The sequence below is a fragment of the Mus musculus genome, chromosome 1, assembly GCF_000001635.26.
Source record: "Mus musculus strain C57BL/6J chromosome 1, GRCm38.p6 C57BL/6J".
NCBI classification, from domain to species: Eukaryota; Metazoa; Chordata; class Mammalia; order Rodentia; family Muridae; genus Mus; species Mus musculus.
Window position 1 is genome coordinate 128,212,258 of NC_000067.6, and position 20,674 is coordinate 128,232,931.

The following is a 20,674-nucleotide window of genomic DNA, read 5'->3' on the forward strand; positions in this document are numbered from 1 at the left end:
GCACTGGATTGTAAGAATAAACACAGATCTCTGTGAATTGAAAGCCAGCCTAGTCTACATACTGAGTTCCAAGTCAGTCAGGGCTAATACAGTGAGACTTTGTCTCAAATAAATGAATAAAATACAAATGTCGTAGAATCTGATTTATAGATCTAGAAGGTTCATTGTTCCCCAGATAAACAGATCTCTTTACTATGACATGACAGTTTTCAGGAATTTGCTTTTCCTTTTTTCTTCTTTAGGGAGTGTTCTAGTTGGCTTTCTGTTGCAGTGATAGACACCATGACCAAAAGCAACTTGGGAAAAGAGGGTTTGCATCATCTTACAGTGTACAAGCTATTTATCAGAGAAAGAGCTCCAACAAGGTAGACTTGCTCCTAGGCTTAAATGCCTATCTGTTTTACATAGACCAGGCCCACCTGTCCACAGTGTTTGGGTCCTCATACATCAATTAGTTATTGATAAAATTCCATACAGCCGTGCCCACAAGCAAGTATAATGTATGCAAATTGAGGTTCCTTCTTCTCACATGCCAAGTTGACAATAAAAACTAACCAGTATAGGAAGTAATTTATAAGTGGTTTTGGTTTATTAGCCTCCTGGTTTTTCATATCTAAGGAATGGTAAGTTTGGAAATAAGTTGAAAGGTCATTTTCATTCAAATAGAGAAAAAAATTAACTTATTGTGAAGAGAACTGTACATAGATTCTGTGTAAACATAGGTAAACATATTGGTGATCTTGTACAGACTAGTAACAAAGAGATCATGAATGAAGCAGTGAGCATGGTGGCTCACAGGCAGAAGTGAATATCTGTGAGTTCCAGGCCAGCCTGATCTACATAGTTCAAGGCTAGACATGGTTACACAGAGAGATACTATTTTAAAATAGCCTTCACCTATGTTTTTAATAGCTCAGGCATAAATTAATCGTAAAGCTATTCAGAGGATGGGAAGGATATAAGCAGTTATATATCCAATGTGAAATTGTCAAGGAACTGTGATAAAGAAATCAGGAGTGTCTGGCTTTGAAGCCTGTTGATAATACACAGGAATTACAAAAAGGAGACATGCGAAAATGTTTCCTTTCTTTTCTTCTCCGTGCTGTCTGCTGTGCCTTTTACAGTACCATCCATTCATGACCTAGTCACATACCACATAAGCTTCCCATTACCTACACAGTCAGGGTTGGCAACAAGCCAGACCACCCCTCTAACATCTAGAGGACTCTGGTCTTCTTATCTAACCCAGAGTACCAAGCAGCTCGCTGCTGCTGCTGCTGCTGCTGCTGCTGCTGCTGCTGCTGCTGCTGCTGCAGATTCTCGTAAAAGAAATTTGCCCTTGGATTTTAAGAACTCGCAGATTATTGAGAGAAATGTCATTTTAAATAATGTATAGCTTTGTTAGTATATTTTGTTATTATTGTTGTTGCTGCCTTTCTTGTTGTTGTTTCTTTTAAGACAAAGTTTCTGGGTAGCCGTGTCCTGGAACTCACTCTGTAGACCAGGCTGGCTTCTATCTCATAGAGATCCGCCTGCCTCTGCCTCCCTAAGTGCTGGGATTAAAGGTGAGTGCCACCACCACCCAGTCAATTTAGCAATTTTCAAATGGAGCTGGATATTCAGAATAGTTCCTGTTTTTTACAAGGACATGTTATTTTTGAAGTTCTGGGGATTGAAGCATTACGCTTGCACTATAACATGCATCTCTTGCAAAGTCTCATGGTATATCAAGCAGTCCTCACACTGGATAAGTGGTTAGAGGAAGTGTTATCCATCTGTGAGTAGGACTTTCCTTTGTCATGTTCCTACTGTTTTAGGTAGATGAGTTCAATAGTAATAAACTGTCATCTGAAAAACAAGCTAGGCCAAATAATACATCCTTATCAGTGTGTTCCAAAGCAACACATTCTTTTTTTTTTTTTTTTTTTTTTTTTTTTTTGGTTTTTCGAGACAGCGTTTCTCTGTATAGCTCTGGCTGTCCTGGAACTCACTCTGTAGACCAGGCTGGCCTCGAACTCAGAAATCCGCCTACCTCTGCCTCCTGAGTGCTGGGATTAAAGACGTGTGTCACCACGTCCTGATAAGCAACACATTCTTAAGCAGCATTTCTTCTCTCTCTCTCTCTCTCTCTCTCTCTCTCTCTCTCTCTCTCTCTCTCGGAATTCAGATTTTGTTGTTGTTGTTTATTTTGTTTTTTGAAACCATCTAACTGTGTAGGTCTGGCTACCAGGCTGGCCTTGAACTACTTGAGTGCTGGAGAAATGACTTAGTATATATCGCTTCCTTTGCAGTTATCAGGACCCGAGGTCCATCTTCACCCACAAAATGAGCTGTACACTGATTTTAGTGCTGGGGTGATGTAAACAGGGGAGTCCCTGGGCTTGCTGGTCAGCCAGCTTAGTGAAACTGGTTAACTTTGAGTTCAGTGAGAAATTGTGTCTAAAAATATAAGATGGAGAAGGATTGAGATAGACCCAGTGTCAGCCTCTGTTCTCAGTGTATCAGTACATACATCTACACACAAGTATGTACAGACACAGAAACTTACTTAAATTGCTTTAGTTGGCCCAATAAAGCTGTGTCATTTTTTTCTCTGTAACTTATATAATTGGAAATAATCTCAGAAAAGTATATACCTTCTAAGTAATCAAAAAGACTAAAATGTGTTATATTTTACAAAGATGGATAAATCAGTTTGTTTTTAATTTGAAATAAATGCTCCAGAGAAAAAGTAGTTAAGAGTTTACTCTGAACTTTGAGATGACTGGTTGGCTGCGGGTTGCATTTCAGAAATATGTTATGTTACATAAATAAGAATTAAAGGTTAATTAACCATTTTTAAAAGCTGAGTTTTGCTGTGTAGTACTCACTAATCTGGAATGCAATACACCTTTAGAGAAATTACTTAACTCCAATAAACTTATCTATAAAACAGGAATGTTGCCAGTCACAGTTGCACACACCTGTAATACCAGTATTTTAGAGGCAGAGCCAGGAGGACTACAGCAAGTTTCAGGCCAGCCTGGTTTGCAACACACTTTTGTTTTGTTTTGTTTTTCGAGACAGCGTTTCTCTGTGTAGCCCTGGCTGTCCTGGAACTCACTTTGTAGACCAGGCTAGCCTCAAACTCAGAAATTTGCCTGCCTCTGCCTCCCAAGTGCTGGGATCAAAGGCGTGTGTCACCATTATCTGGTTGCAACACACTTTTAAGGCCAGTTAGAAAAGCAAGTCCCTGCCTCAAATAATACCTATACAGCAACAGAAAACAGAAACAGAACAAAAATCCCCAAAGATTTATGAAAGTACTTTCTTGGGCAGATGGTATGTTTTAATGAGATAATGCACAAAGCATCTGGAACCTGGCAGTAAGTGCGCAATAGTGTTCTCCTTGTCTGTGGCCATCTCTTGTGCCATTGTTACCTCATACATTATGTGTTAGAGGTATTCAATAAAAACACAGTAGCCCACTGTAATTTCATGTGCATTTATAATCAGGAAACTTCATTGTGCCTTGGGGTTTCTGATTTAGAGACCAAAGAACTGAAGTAGATAGAGAGTTAAGATCTACCAAGACCATCCAGTTTCTCATGGAGAATTGAAAATTCAGTTCAGATGCTTGCTGAGCTAAATCCTTTAAATGTTCTATCTCAAATCAGGTCAGTCTGTCCTTGCCTATGTTGGAGACACATTTCCAGCTTTTCTGATATGGAACTGAGGTACCTCAGAGCAGTAAAGTTATTTGCCCAGTGTTTCCTAGCTAGTTAAATGAGGAGATGGTGCCTCATCTGGACAACTGAAGCTCCACAGCTCTTGGTATGACCTAAGCCCTTGTCAGCTTTGTCTGAGGTAAAGTAGATGGCTCTTCCTTGTCACAAGATCATCATTTTGCCTGGGCTTCTTTTTTAAAATAACTTTTTTAAGGATAAAGCATATCTTTCAAAATTGAATGCACTTAACCTATTTTATGATTCATAAGTCAGTCAAAATGAGTACCTGCCCCAAGGGCACGTAGACCATTGTGGTGATGTTGTGGTAAGCTTATTTTAACTAGTAATGCTTTACACATATATAGGATCTTGACATGAACATCTCCAGGACTTAGAAATTAATTTTTTTCTATTTAAATTGTCTTTCAAATTTTAGGTTTCACTGCCTCAAGGTTCTCAAGGAATTGCCCATCAGACTTATCAACAGCCTGTTGTGTTCCCTAATCAGTCTAATCAAGGATCTCTGCCCACAACAGGAATGCCAGTCTATTACAGTGTCATTCCACCTGGCCAACAAAGTAATTTAAGGTGAGCATGACTACAAAGCCTACTCTTCCTGGCTTCCCACTGTTCGCCAGGTATATGGTGTGCTACTCCATTGAAAGTTGACCAAAGGGCTACGTTTAACTGAATTACTAAAAATCATTTTGTCTTTAAAAAGAAAAGGTATCATGCTGACTATTTAATAATTGTTTTTAAATTTTTTTATGTCTGTGATTTTTTTGCATGTATATAAGTGCACTACATGTATGCAGTACCCAGGGGTGGTTAGAAGAGGCCATTAGATCCCCTGGAACTGAAGTTACAGATGGCAGTGACCCTCCATATAGGTGCTAGAAACTGGATGTGGATGCTCTGCCATGCTCTTACCTGCTGAGCCATCATCAAGCCCCTTTTTATTGATTTTTAAATATTGGCATAAGCTAATCATTCCATTCCCTGTAAAGTAAAGCTGTTACAGAATGAAAATGGAGATTTATGTGAATTTAAAATCTTTGAAAATACAGATCCAGGGATCCATCCCATAATCAGCCTCCAAACGCTGACACCATTACATTCACTAGCAAGATTTTGCTGAAAGGACCCTGATATAGCTGTCTCTTGTGAGACTATGCTGGGGCCTAGCAAACACAGAAGTGGATGCTCACAGTCAGCTATTGGATGGATCACAGGGCCCCCAATGGAGGAGCTAGAGAAATTACCCAAGGAGCTAAAGGGAACTGCAACCCTATAGGTGGAACAACAATATGAACTAACCAGTACCCCAGAGCTCTTGTCTCTAGCTGCATATGTATCAAAAGATGGCCTAGTCGGCCATCACTGGAAAGAGAGGCCCATTGGTCATGGAAACTTTATATGCCCCAGTACAGGCCAAAAAGTGGGAGTGGGGAGGTAGGGGGTGGGGGGGGGAGGGTATGGGGGACTTTTGGGATAGCATTGGAAATGTAAAAATTATTAAAAAAGAAAAAAAAAATACAGTGTGGAAAGATGGCTTAACAGTTAAGAGTACTTGGTGGCTCAGAGTAGTCTGTAACTCCAACTTGATGGGATTTGATGCCTCTGGCCCCACAGGCAATTGAACTCATGTACTTAACGTATACAAATACCTACACACTGGAACTTGTGTGTTCAAGCTTGCCTCAAAATCAGAGCTCCATCTGCCTTTGTGTCCCAAGTGCTGGGAATAAAGGCCTGGCCTGGCATAATTATTTCTTGGTGTTTGCTCTGATACTATTTTGGGGTTGCTCTCACTGAGCTTCTCTCACTTTTTGGGACCTTCTGAACCCTTCCTGACATGACTAATACTAATTTGCTTGTCCTTGAAAGTATTGTTCAAAGCACTTGTTTTAAGGGATTTTTCTACTATTTTACCCTTCATTTTTCCATTTTTAACTTGAAATTCAAAAGCATAATATTTATCTCTTTTGATCTATAATCTCAGAGGGCAACCTAATGTACATAGAAACCTTTATTTTAGAACTCTTTGAAAATGTTTGTATCACAGAATCTTTATGAAAGGATGATGAAGAAAGCCAACTCTAAGCCTTTTTCTGTAAGTGTGCCCTAGTAACCCCTATATTTGTCCTAGTGACATCCCAAGTGTGCCCTAGTTACCCTCAAGTGTGCCTTTCTAATCCCAAGAGTGCCCTAGTATCTCCGAAATATGCCTTATTAACCCCCATGTGTATCCTAGTAACTCCCAAGTGTGCCCTTTGGCCCTACTCCTTATACCTTCCTTGAACTTTTAGTTATTGCTCCTAAGCTTCTAGTTTTGTTTTGTTTTCTATTTGGTTTTTTCTCAAGCATCCTTAATATAGTTGTTAGTAATAAAGTCGGTCAATCTAATTTGTATTGTTTGATGCAATTTTACTTTTGCTGCTATTAAAGAGTAAGTTTCCAACATTTAGCCTAAAAAATGAGTAAAAAATAGTAAGGCATAAATCCTCAGATATGCCAGATGAATATAGTTTGGAGATCTGTGCACCATTGTTGGGAGTTGCAGCTGGAGAAAGGGCTCAATTGCTCTTGCGGAGGACCTAGATTGAGTTTCCATCACCCATAACATGGTTCACAACCTTTTGAAACTCTAGTTCCAGGGAATATGAAGCCCTCTTCTGACTTCCCCAGGCACCAGGCACACATACAATGCATATAGATACATTTAGGCAAACAATATTTTTTTAAAGATTTATTTGTTATATATAAATATACTGTCTTCAGGCACACCAGAAGAGGGCATCAGATCTCATTACAGATAGCTTCGAGCCACCATGTGGTTGCTGGGATTTGAACTCAGGACCTTTGGAAGAGCTGTCAGTACTCTTAACCACTGAGCCATCTCTCCAGCCCAGGCAAACAGTTAATACACAAAAAAACTAAATAAATCCTAAAACAAACAAATAAACAAAAAAAACTTTTTAAGCTCAGTGGCAAATGACTTTGCAGTGCCCTGAGTTTGATCACTGCAAAAAGAAAAGTGTGTAGACATACCCCTTTTATCTAGGTACTCTGAAGGCAAGAGGCAGAGTCTGGCAGATTTCTCTTAGTTCCAGACCAGCCAGGGCTGTATATTGAGATTGAAAAGATGCCAGACATGGTGGCTCATGTCTTTGGGTTTTTTTTGGGGGGCGGGGGGGGCTTGGTTTTTTGAGACAGGCTTTCTCTGTGTAGCCCTGGCTGTCCTGGGCAGAAATCTCAGAAATCCGCCTGCCTCTACCTCCCAACTGCTGGGATTAAAGGCATGCACCACCACCGCCCGGCTGTTAAATGTTTTTTGCCATAAGTTTTTTTTTTTGTTTTTTGTTTTTGTTTTTTTTTATGAGCAAACTAGTGCGTTCTCACCTACAGTGGCAACCACAATATGGCTTCTGTAGAAATAACAGAGTAAGTAACAAAAGATTACAAATTCATTAAATAAATAAAATAAAAAGTATTCTTCTTACTGCTAAGTTGTCTTCTCAGAACATCTCATTTGTTCTTTAGTAGATAGAACCTTTTTTGTTTGTTTGTTTGTTTACATGAGAGAGGGCATAAGGTGGGCACACCTGTGTTGAGATCAAGGGGACCTCATGATGAGTAGACCATGGGCATATGAACAAGAGCAGGTGATGGGCTCTCTCTGTGGGCCAGGGAAACCTGGAAAATTCTCCAGACAGTTGCTTAAGCTATATTATTTCTATAGCTCAGACTCATGTAATATGTTCTGGGCATAACTAACAGCAAAGTAAGGGGGGAGGGAGAGAAGAGTGGAGAGGAGAGAAGAGGAAAGGAAAAGAAAAGGGAGAGAGAAAGAATACAACATTTTTTATCATGTGAGCCAATTTTTCAGCCCCTCAAAGAACTTTAACGCTCCTTTTAATTCCTTTCTCTTTCCATTTAATTGAACTATTGGCTTACTACCACTTAAGCAGCAAAGATAATTGTTATTATTAAGCAATCATCAGCATGAATTTCATATAAATCTATGTGTATGTTGCCAATAATTAATCACAAAGCTTTAAAAATGCTATTATTGGGCATTCTTAAAACATGTAAATATAAACAAATACATGCAGAATCCTCATATATTCACACTTAACACTTAACAATAACTATTGTATTTTCATCTAAACCTCTGCTTCTGCCTCGTCATCTAGAGTTTTATTGTTTTTTTTAGACTTATTTATTATTTTATGGGTATGCATGCTTGCCTGAATGTATATGCAAGCACCACTTGCATGCCTGTTACCCTTGGAGGTCAAAAGAGGGCAGTGGATCCCAAGGGACTGGAGTTTTTTTACTGTTGTGAGCTACCACTCTAGGAATCAAACGTGTTCTTTGCAAGAGCAGTAAGTGCTTTGTACCACTGAGCCAGCTCTCCAGATCATCCTCCTGTAGATACCAGGTATCATTTTATTCATGAACATTTTAGTATATTTATCCGTAAAGAATTCTTTAGATGCATATGCCCATTATGCCAGTCATACCTTTATTATTATTATTATTTGTAATCCCTTAAGTAAAACGAGTGTACCCCATAAATACTTTGCAATTTCTGAATATGTACTAAGAATTGCCTGTCGATAGATTTGACTGATCATATCTATTGTGTTTTCTGACATCTTTGTAATTTCTACTTCATTGGCAGTTACATTTAAACTGGTGTTTTTAATGCAGTTATATGAGATAGTTCCAAGAAATGGATGAAGTTATTAAGTAATACTTATTTAAACTTTTCAATAGGAAGATGACAAAACAGAGACTGATCAGGCTAATATAAATTAAGATCCCTGACTGTCTGTGAGTTCATTATTCTATAACTTCATATCATTAGCCTGAAAGAACTTGCTAAAAGAGAAAACTTTGAAGATTTACAATAAAGCCATATAGTTTGACTATAAATGCCATTCAAAGGATCTCAACAACTTGGGGTTGGTTTTTTTTTTTTAATTGTTTATTTGTTCGTTTTTTTTTTTAACCTAATTATCTTCTATTTTGTTAGAATATGTCAGATTCGTTGTCTTTATTCTTACTACTTTTTTGGTGGTTTGGTTTGGTTTGGTTTTTGGTGGGGTTGGGGGAATTACTTTTTTTAAGACAGGTTTCTCTGTAAAGCCTGGTTATCCTGGAACTCACTCTGTAGACCAGGCTGTCCTTGATCTGCCTGCTGCTGCCTCCCAAGTTTTGTGGTTAAAGGCATGTGCCACCATTGCCTGGCTTATTATATTTTTCAAGAAATAACATTTTCTTCTGAGTCTAATTATTGTCAAAATTGCCATCCTGTCCTTTTTTTTTTTTTTTTTGAGATTATAATTAAATTTCTTCCCTTTCCTGACAAAGATATGTTAGAATAATTTGTAAAATTTTCAATGGTAGGATTAGAGGATATATTTTCAGAGTTTCAGTCAGTATTGTGAATATAAAGTAGTTTTTACTGAGTGATCACAATTCAGAGATTACTTAATTCAGAGATTGTCAGCCAATCTGAAAAAATATATCCATTTAAATAAATTTAGAGAAATGTTTATTTCAAAGACTGTTTGGTCATCTGTTTCTCATTGTGCTGTTTTCTGTGTTTTGTTTTTTCACCCTATAGCTCTGCAGTTGGTTACTTACAACATCCAGGGTCAGAACAAGTACAGTTTCCTCGAACCACGTCACCATGCAGCTCTCAACAGCTCCAAGGCCACCAGTGTGCAGGTATGCCTAGATGACTGATGCAGAGGTCAGCTGACTGGTTCCCAGCTGCCTGGGTGGTGATGTGCACTCTAGTGTCTCACTCATGTCCTGTGTGTTGAGTCAGGTTGTCACATGCAGCTCTCTCCTTCCTTTTCTAATACTAGGTTCATCCTTCTACCTTCATTCTCCCCTATCTATGGGGTTAGTAATCTTGGAGAACCATCCCCAAGCCCTGTTGATTCTCTAGATTTTTCTGGGTAATCTAATAGGCGTAAGGCCTCAACTACTGCCTTTTTGATAACACCTAGTGTATCTTCCTTCTAATGTAACAAAATCATGTAGCTAAAAGTTTAAAGGCATGTCAGACTCAATATTTTCCTTCCCATTTTACTTATCTTACCACAGCCTTAATCTAGTAACCAATGCAGAGATCTCAGACTCATGACTCTTCTGTGGCTTCCTGCAGTACTCAGAAAGTCCCTATTTCCTTACTCACTGTGCTGATTTTAGTGTTCTTTTCATGTCTTTGCAGTAATCTCTTAAGTATTTTGTTTATGTTTTCCTCCGTTTCATCTATTTCCCCAACACAAAAAATTAGTACAGAATTATTATCCTGAAACAGAAATTTCTTCATTTTATTCTCTGACTAAAAAACTCTTCAGTTAGGCCGGCGTGGTGGCTCATACCTTTAATCCCAGTACTCGGGAGGGCAGAGGCAGGTGGATCTGTGAGTTCGAGGCCAGCCTGGACTACAAAGTGAGTTCCAGGACAGCCAGGGCTAAACAGAGAAACCCTGTCTCGAAAAAACAAACAAACAAACAAACAAAAAAAACAAAAACAAAAAAACCCACTCTTCAATTAAGAGGACTGGCTATCTTTCCAGATGACCCTGATTCTGTTCCTCGCACCTACAGAGTAGCTAACATCTGGCTCTAACTCCATTCTTAGGGTTTTGTTTGCCTCTTCTGTCATCCTCAGGCACTGCATGTACGTGGTCCATACACACATACATTCACACAGATAGCACTATACACACAGCATAAAAATCAATTAAAAAAAGAAAAGAAACGGACAACTCAGAATGTGCTACGTTTTCTCCTCCCCCACTAGAAAGGATGTGTGTGCTCAGTGTAACCGTGGCTATCCTGGACTCTCCATGTAGACTATGCTGGCCTCAAGCTCACAGAGATCTGTATTAAAGGGATCATAGGGATGTACCACTATGACCCAACCTTCCCCTTATTTTGGTAAAATACTTTCACAAAATTTGTCTTTATTTGGAAAACATTATTTTAAAAGTTGGGAGCATACATACATACACACACACTTTTTTCTCTACTAGGTCCTTCAAGACATTTAGGTCTAAAGGATTCCTGCTTTTTATTTTGTTTTGGCTTTTTAGGGTTTGTTGTTGTTTGCTTGGTTTGTTTGGTTTTTTGGTTTGTTTGTTTTCTTGAATCTTTGGGCTTTTGTTTGTTTGAAGTAAGTTCATACTACAAAGATACATAGATTAGGCTAGCCCAAACATGATCCTTCTGAATTTGTGTCCTCAGTGCTGGGATTCCAGATTTGTAACACCGTGACCTTCTCCAAAGGTTTTGTTTTAATGCCTTTTTAAACACACAATTGTATGCAGCAGGTTTCACTAGAGCTTAAATCTGATTTGTATACATAGTTGTAAAAACTTATTCAGAAATGTGGAATTAATGTTGTTTTCCTAGTATTTCATATAACAATTCATTGTTAAAATATACTGGTCTCAGTGTTCTAATTATCCTGATTTCAGCTGTGCCACAGCAGCCACCTGGTGGAGGAATGGTAATGATGCAGCTCAACCTACCAAATAACCCACAGTCTCGGACCCACTCACCCCCACAGTGGAAACAGAACAAGCACTACTGTGACCACCAGAGAGGACAGAAGTGTATGGACTTTAGCAACATGGATAATATTGTTCAGGTAAGGTAGTTTGTGTGTTACCTCTTTGTTTTTGAGTAGGGGTCTAGCTGTGTAGTCTTAGCTAGCCTGGAAATCATGTTGATCTGCTTCCTCCCTAAGATTAAAAGCATAAACCACTACTTGTAGCTTGGTTTGTTATTTAGAAACAGCATTTTCTCACATACCGTGACTTAACATTAAACTTGAAATCCTAAGACTAGTAGGGACATTTGAACATTCTTTACATCCAGACATTTATATCAAAATTCAGATGTTATTTTTCAACTTTTAAAATAAGGTCTTTTGTAACATCGGTTGGCCTCAACTCTTTATCCTCCTGCCTCAGCCTCCTATATACTGGGATTACATACATACAAATCTGTGCCTCATTTTTATTCATCATCTTGTTTGTTTGTTTAAATATTTCTTTATTTAATGTATGCAAGTACACCATTGCTGTTTTCATACACACCAAAAGAGGCCATCTGATCCCATTACAGATGATTGTGAGCCACCATGTGGTTTCTGGGAATTGAACTCAGGACCTCTGGAAAAGCAGTCAGTGCTTTTAACCACTGAGCCATCTCTCCAGCCCTTGTCTACTTACTTATATCCAAAAATAAACTTGACCTAAAAAATACCAGAAGAGAGCTAGGCATGCTAGTTCATAACTTTAAATGTGCAACATTCAGAAAGTTAAAGCAGAAGAATTTAAGATTGGCAAAGAAAAAGAATCAAACACCAGATGTCTTTGTTACTGTTCTGTTGCTCTGAAGAAAGACCAAGGAAACTTAAAAAATAAATCATTTATTGGGACTCATAGTTGCAGATAATTAGAGGCCATGATCATTATGGCAGGAAACATGATGGTAGACAGGCTTGGCACTGGAGCAGTAGCTTGGAGCTTACATTGACAAAGACAAGGCATACAGAAAGCTAGATGGGAATGGCATGAACTTTTTGGAACTTCAAAGCCTGCCTCCAGTGACAGACCTCCTCTAGCAAAGCCACACCTTCTAATCTTTTCCAAATAGTTCCACCAACTAGGTATCAAGCATTACAGTGTGAGCTTCTGGGAGCATTGTTATTGAAACCACCACACCAGGCCTGGTGTTAGTTGCCTATAACCACAGCACTTAGGAGTTGGCAGCAGGAAGACAAGGAGTACAAAGTTATCCTTAGTTCTACATAGTGAGCTTGCCCTGATTGTGTCTACTTGTTCTTGTTGAGATCCTGTCAACAAAAAACAAGTGAAAATTATCAGCAGATGCTAAATACATTAGGTAAAAGTATTAATGGGCGTTTGAAGTAGACAGATTAGGTGTCTGACTTTAAACCTAGATGAGCTGTACTCATCAATTGTCAATATCCAGAAAGATAGATTAACCAAACATTTACCTTTTAATGTGGTATGTCGGGAAGGGTAGGCTCACATCTTTTATCAGAGAGAAACAGAAATAAATGGTGGTGGCGCACGCCTTTTATCCCAGCACTTGGGAGGCAGAGGCAGGTGGATTTCTGAGTTCGAGGCCAGCCTGGGCTACAGAGTGAGTTCCAGGACAGCCAGGGCTACACAGAGAAACCCTGTCTCAAAAAACTAAAAATAAAAATAAAGAAATTGAACCTAGCCAAGCTGTTTTCCACACCTTTAATCCTAGCACTCTGCTGGCAGAGGCAGGCAGGCAGGCATCTGAATTCAAGGTCAACCCAGTCTACCTAGGGAGTTCCAGGCCAGCTCAGGGGTAGGTATATAATGAGACCTCGTCACTAAAAAAATAAAACTTTAAAAAAAAAAAAAAAAAAAGGTCTGGTGAGATGGTTCAGTGGGTAAGAGCACCAACTGCTCTTCCAAAGGTCCAGAGTTCAAATCCCAGCAACCACATGGTGGCTCACAACCATCCGTAACGAGATCTGACTCCCTCTTCTGGAATGTCTGACTTACATATAATAATAAATAAATCTTTAAAAAAAATTAAAAAATAAAAAATAAAAAATAAATAAAACTTCTTTTTAAACCTAAATTTAATCAATAGTGTAGGCCTGGAGGCTTATAGCTGTATTAAAAAAAAACCAAATTGTATGCTATTAGTAGGATGCTAAAGAGAAATTATCCTTTTTGTAAAACATCTTTATCTTTTAACTGTTTATTTTATGTGTATTTATGTCCCTGCACCTGCATGCCTGATGCCCTTGGAAACTAGAAGAGGGTGTCAGATAGCCTAAAACTAAAGATTCAGGTCCTCTAGAAATGCTGACAGTGCTCTTAATTGTTGAGCTAGCTTTCCAGCCTATTTCAGGTTTGGTGGGTTTTTTGTTTTTGTTTTTTAAGATTTATTTATTATAGCCAGGCAGTGGTGGTGCACACCTTTAATCCCAGCACTTGGGAGGCAGAGGCAGGCGGATTTCTGAGTTCGAGGCCAGCCTGGTCTACAAAGTGAGCTCCAGGACAGCCAGGGCTACACAGAGAAACCCTGTCTCGAAAACAAACAAACAAAAAGATTTGTTTTTATATGTGTGTGTGTGTATACAAACACACACACACACACACACACACACACACACACACTGTAGCTGTACTGGTGGTTGTGAGCCATCATGTGGTTGCCGGGAATGAAGATTACTCACTCTGGTTGCCCCACTTGTTCTAATTGGCCCCTGCTTGCTCCAGTCACTCAGGTCTAAAGATTTATTTATTATTATATGTAAGTACACTGTAGCTGTCTTCAGAAACAACAGAAGAGGGCGTTAGATCTCATTACAGATGGTTGTTAGCCACCATGTGGTTGCTGGGATTTGAACTCGGGACCTTTGGAAGAGCAGTCAGTGCTCTTAACCACTGAGCCATCTCTCCAGCCCCGGGTTTGGTGGGGGTGTTTTGTTTTGTTTTTTGTTTCTTGTTTTTTGGTTTTTGGTTTTTGGTTTTTCGAGACAGGGTTTCTTTGTGTAGCCCCGGGCTGTCCTGGAACTCACTCTGTAGACCAGGCTGGCCTCAAACTCAGAAATCCGCCTGCCTCTGCCTGCCAAGTGCTGGGATTAAAGGCATGCACCACCACGCCTGACTTTGATGTTTTGTTTATTTGTTTAGCTTTTCATTGCTTCGCTGTGAATTTCATATCATGCACCCCAATTCCACTTATTTCCTCATCCCTTCCTGCCTGCCGTCTGCCCTTGTAAGCTCCCCTCCAAAAGGAAAAAAAAAATCTCACTATAGAAGCTGTAGTGTATGGCAGTGTGTCCCACAGTATACCCTTTTTTCCCCACCCTTCTTTACTTGCAAATGTTCACTGCAGTGAGTCTGGTTCCAGGCCTCTGCCTTCTGCCAGGCCATCATTACTGGATCTTCACCAGGAGCCCTCTGGAATCTTCTGTGGTTGCCCTGTGTTGCCTGACCACTGGTTTTGGTGTTGCTGGTTTTCTCTCCTTTTTGTCAGTTACCTCCCTCCAACCCTGCTTCCATATCCCTGTCACTCCCCTCTTCACATCTCATCACATACTACAATTATGATTGTTGGGTATATTCCAGGCCCAGATCCTATGTAGGAGCAGTAGTGTTCTTACCTGCTGAGCCAGCTCTTTAACCCACTACTGTTTTTGCCTGTGTTTTTAATTTTTTCAAGCCTTCTTGTTAAAGGTACTTTAAATTTTTCTCTTAGAACTGTTTTTATTATGCCCTGCAAATTTTGATGTGTTGATTTTATTTTCATTCAATTCTTGAAAGTTTTAGTCGCCTTCTTGATTTCTTCTCTAACCCAGTTTTCATTCACTAGTGGGTTTAGGTTCTGTGGGTTTGTGTATGTTCTGGAATTCCTGTTGCTTTTGATACCCAGCTTTATTCCTTTGTAGTCTGGTAGAGCCATCAGATGTTATTTTAACTTTTCTAAATTTGCTGAGACTTTCTGCCAACATGTGGCCATTCTGAGAGAAAGTTGCAGTGGCTGCTAAAAAGAAAGTATGTTTCTTTAGTGTATGGGTGGGAGGTTTTGTAGATGCATGTGATCTGTGATACCATTTGACTACAGGGTTTTATTTAGCTTTTGCCTGGATGACCTGGCGATTGGGTACTAACTCACTATCACTGTGTTGGAATCAAAAGTCTGTGGTTTGGATCTAATCTCTCTTATGAAATCAAGTTCTCCTCTGTTTGGTGCATAAATGTTTAGAATTGTCATCGTCTGTTGGGTTTTTCTTTTAATGACTATGAAAGTCCTAACCTACTAGATATGATTTGAAGATATTAGAATAGCTATACCTTCTTGTTGCTTATTTCCATCCTTCACTCTAAGTTGGTATCTATTGTTTTTGTAGACAGCAAAAAGTAAAAAGTGGGTCCTGTTTTCTAATCCAGTGTGTTAGACTGTGTCTTTTTATTGGGGAATTGATACTGAGAGTTGGGGAGGTGGTGATACACACCTTTAATCCCAGTACTCTGGAGGGCAGGGTCCCTGTGAGTTTGAGGGTAGCCTGGTCTCTAGAGCAAATTCCATGTTAGCCAGGACTACACAGAGAAATCCTATCTCGAAAAAACTAAAATTAATAAATAATTGAGTAAATAAAGACAGATACTGAGAGCTACTAATGAACAGTGTTTATTAATTCCTGTCATTTTTTGGTGGCGGTATTTCTTTTTTTATTATTTATTCATTTACATCCCAAATGCTGCCCCTCCCTAGTCTCCCTTGAAGAGTTCCTTCTCCTATCCTCCCTCCCCTTTGCTCCTGAGAGGGTGCCCTTCCCATATTCTCTCCACCTTGGTGCATCAAGTCACTTCAGGATTAGGCATCCTCTCCCACTTCCAGACAAGGCAGCCCTCTATAACATATGTGTCATGTATGATTTTTGGTTGGTGGTTATGTCTCTGGGAGCTCTTAGGGTTCCAGATTCGTTGACACTGTTGGTCTTGTGATGGGTTTGCTGTCCTTGAGGGCCTTCTTAGACTTACTTGATTAATAACTCTTGTGGAATTATTTATTACTTGTGCCATCTCAGGTATATTAATCTTCTCTTTAGAATGAAATATTCCTCTAGTATCCTCTGTAGATCATGGGCCTGCTGTTATATGTAACTTGATCTTTCTGTCTTATAATATCCTTTATTTGTTTTGAAAGAGGGTCCTTATTACTATGTATTTGCTGATATGGAACTTACAATGTATGCCAGGCTAGCCTTGAATTTTTTTCTATCTCTGCCTCTAAAGTGCTAGTATTTATTATAAGCACCACACCTAGGTAGGGTTTTTTCTTTTAATTTTTTAAAGATTTCTTTATTTACTTGATTGTATAGTATGAGTAGTATTATGAGTACTTTGCCTACGTGTGTGTGTGTGTGTGTGTGTGTGTGTGTGTGTGTGTGTGTGTGTATGTATGTATGTATACCACACAGATCAGAGGAGGATGTTGTATTCCCTAGAACTGGAATTACAGATGGTTGTAAACCACCATGTGAATAGGAACCAAACCTGGCTCTTCTGCAAGAATACCAAATACTCTTAACTACTGAGCCATTTGTCAGGCCCATCCTAGGACTGGAGGGGTGGTAGAGAGCTGTGAAGGGGTGGTTCAGCAGCTAAGAGCACTGACTGCTCTTTCAGAGGTCCTGAGTTCAATTCCCAGCAACCCCATGGTGTCTCACAACTATTTGTAATAGGATCCAGTGCCCTCTTCTGGTGAATTTGAAGAAAGTGACTCTATACTCAAATATTTTAAGTATATGTCATTAAAATAGCTAAATAAAACAGACAGTTTGTTTAGGTTTGCTAACAAACTATAAATGGCCATTAAACTCTGAAACTATATTTATTTGATTTGATGTCTTACAGTTGTGTGTGGGGTGTGTGTGTGTGTGTGTCTTTGTGTGTGTCTTTGTGTGTCTTTGTGTGTCTGTACGGATTGGGTCCAGAGCCTTGTGCATTTTGGGCATGTACTTTGGCACTGAGCTAATCCATGATCTTAAAGTACTTCCTATTTTAAATTGGGAAAGTTCTGTGAGACATAACTTAAAATGTTTACAGATATATCTAGTTCTTTTAAGAGCTTCTGGGTTATAGAATAAATTGGTACAACTCCTTCTGGAATGCTAGTTGGTGACATTTTCCCGTTTTCCGAAACACACAGGTACAAAACCTGAATCACAAATCCACTTTTGGAATTTTGTCCAGTAAAAAATGGTACAACAAGCATTCACAGTGGTAATACATGCCTATAATTTCAGATCTTAGGATGCTAAGGGAGGATAATCATGAGTTCAAAGCCAACCTGGGTTTGACCCTCTATCTGGGGGGGCTGTGGGGCAAAAGTCAAAATAATTGTTCTTCAAAATGATGTTTAGAATCAGGTCTTCTAAGACATCAGAGTTGTGAAAAGAAGTTGTACCAGATAAGCTAGAGCTGAAGCACCACAACAGCTCTGACTCAGGGCGGTTCTGATTATAGTCTGAATTCCAGAAGTAATGGGAATATTACTGCCTTTCCTCCATTACAAAGGATGTTGTTGAGACATTTGTCAAAATTGAAGGAACTCTGTTGTTTGGGTGATAGTATTATACTATTGATGTCTTAAGTTTTGATGATTCATCAGTTAAGAGCACTAGCTCTTAACCAGAGGACCTGGGTTGGATTCTTAACACCTACATGGCAGCTCACATCTGTCTATAACTCCAGTTCCGAGGGGTTTGAAGCCCTCTCCTGACCTCCATAGGCACTTGGCATGGACATAATACTATACATACATGTAGGCCAAACACCAGATACATGAAATAATGAAATAGAAAAAGTCATTATTTTTAGGGAATAGACACTAATTAATTTCTACTAAAAGAGTAACATGGGCTGCTCACTCAAATTATTTTCAGAAAAAAAAATGGTAACATACATATGTTATGTACCACAGCATGATTTCAGTCAACAGTGTCCAACACTGGCCAAGAGTATAATGGTCAGCTGTGGCTGTGGTTCCATAGTAGATACCTAGGTTAGCATGATTGGGGTCCTAGATTCAGTCCATTGTTGTCCTCCAAAGAAACAGATTTATGGAGCTGAAAAATTCCTATTACCTAGCACCATTATAGTGATCTCAAGTACAATGGAGTGCTGACATAATACCCCAAATTGTATAATGGCATTTTCACCAAGAGAGTCTCATATCATGAAGTCATGTAACTGTATATACAGGAAGAGAGAAAGTAAATGAATATAAGGAAGATGTAACCTGAATGTGGTGGTACATGCCTGGAAACAGCACAAAAGACGCAAAGTTGGGAGCATCGGCAATGAGTTTGAGGCCAGCCTGGTCTACATATTGAATTTGAGGTTAGCCAGGGCTACACAGTAAGACTGCCAAAAAGAAAAGAAAAGAAAACATTAGCACCATTTAGGAAATATAGTCACTATTGTGACTATTTTCAAAGGATGAAATTATTTTGAATGAAATTTTAGAAACATTTGGTTTAGAAAAGAATAAGATAGGTATATAGTCTTCTTGCAAATGCAGCAACATTATTGCCAAGTTACAAAGAAGGTTTCAAAAATATAGTCTGTTCTCATTTTTATAGTAATGATGTGTGAGTTCATATTCATTATTCATAATGACTTAAACTTTTTAACAAGTATTAATTTATAATTCAGTGAATAATAAGTTTTTTTCCAAAAGGAAATTTTCCAATAGCCTGCCCTAAGTGTGACCTAATTTCTCCTCTCCTGTGATTGCAGCCCAGCCCTCAGCTCAGCAGCCCCATCCTTTCTCCAGTGCAGTCGCCAGCACCAGCTCAGCTGTCCACTCTGAAGACCATCCGTCCCTCAGGACCACCGCTTTCCATCATGTCCCAGTTTGCTAGACCTTTTGTTCCTGGACAGGGTAAGTGTTCATGAAACTGGTCATAACTTCAGAGAACTGTAGACCATCCTGATGGCACCAGTCACTCTTCTCTGTGTACCTGCATCCATTTATTTACTTTGTGTGTGTGTGCGCGCGCGTACATGTGAAAGTGGGAGGACAGCTTTCAGGAGTTGGTTTTCTCCTTCTACTGTGTTAGTTCATGTTGGCAGGCTTGGTGCTAGTGCTTAATTAGGAATTAATCAGGACATCTGGAGTTAAATTCACAGCAAGTACATGGCAGCTCACAACCATCTGTAATGGGATTTGATTCCTCCTCCTGGTATGTCTGAAGACAGTGTATGATAGCGAAATGACTCTTTCAAGAGAAAAAAGAAGAACAAGAATGAGTTGCTATTTTATGCTCACTGGAATAACTATGACCAAAAAGATTGTCAACACCAAACGTTGAAGATTCAGGGAAGCAAGTAAATACACATTTGTGGTAAGAATATAAAAGAATAAAGGCATTTTGGAGAAAGTAGAAGAATTTTCTTGTTAATCTCTTGCCACATAACCTAGCCATTCCACTCCTAGTTGGAAGGAAAATGAATTGTATTCACAGACCTAATCAAGAACATTTACAGAACCTTTAGCTCAAACTGGACTTGATTTAATCATATATCACCCTGAATATATTATACATATAAAAATCCATGCGTCTTGTGGAGTTCATAGTAGTAAGTAACAAAGCAAGCTATATATATAAATTTGATTTGTTTTAAACAGAAATCCAGGCACCTAGAAAGGTGTGCTATATGATTTTAATTATATTGAAATTTGCCTACAGCAAGATCATGCACTCTGTAAATTAGAACTCAGAAGTGTTAGAAATGAGATGAGGGAGTCAGTGGCTAGGAAACCGAGGGTAACTCTGAAGAATGCAGATACCCTTAGCTGTCTGTAGTCACTGTTACATAGATATACTGCTGTCTGAATTCATCAACACAACCCTTCAAGGATCCATTTTTATTGTATAATAAGTCTATCTCACTTTTTAAAAGAGCAATACCGTATACACACAGCAAAAATGAGCACATTTGTATAACATAACAAAGACTTAACGTATACACACCAAAACATCACAAGTGATAAATTACCAGGATGACTTGCATTTCCTCCCTTTATAAAACCAAAATATTTTATTATTTTATGAGTATGGGTGTGAACTTAATATATATCTACTGTGAAATTTTCTATATGTTTTTAATACTTATAAATTTATTTATATATTTAGTTCTATTTCATTTATATGTCTTTTGCCTACATGTATATCTGTGTACAGGTCTGTGGTGGCTGTGAAGGCCAGAAGTGGGAGTCAGATCCCTTAGAACTGGAATTACAGATTGGTGTACATCACCATGAGGTGCTGGGAATTGAACCCAGGCCCTCTGGAAAAGCAAGTTCTGTTAACTGCTGAGTTCTCTCTCCAGCCCCTGTTTCTTG

The 20,674-nt window shown here is 39.0% G+C and overlaps 1 protein-coding gene across 25 annotated transcripts in view; it reads left to right on the forward strand.

Moving 5' to 3' along the window:
- Window positions 1-20,674, forward strand: part of R3hdm1 (R3H domain containing 1) — a 134,457-nt gene that overhangs the window by 108,976 nt on the left and 4,807 nt on the right. For all 25 annotated transcript variants that reach the window (XR_001784078.2, XM_030253185.1, XM_006529417.3 and 22 more), the window contains 4 exons: window positions 4,144-4,295; window positions 9,343-9,446; window positions 11,212-11,384; window positions 19,066-19,210. Coding sequence is in view for 24 of the 25 variants with exons in the window: in XM_030253185.1 (XP_030109045.1) it covers window positions 4,144-4,295; window positions 9,343-9,446; window positions 11,212-11,384; window positions 19,066-19,210 (574 nt within the window). In the remaining variant the exon portion in view is untranslated. The remainder of the gene's footprint in view (window positions 1-4,143; window positions 4,296-9,342; window positions 9,447-11,211; window positions 11,385-19,065; window positions 19,211-20,674) is intronic.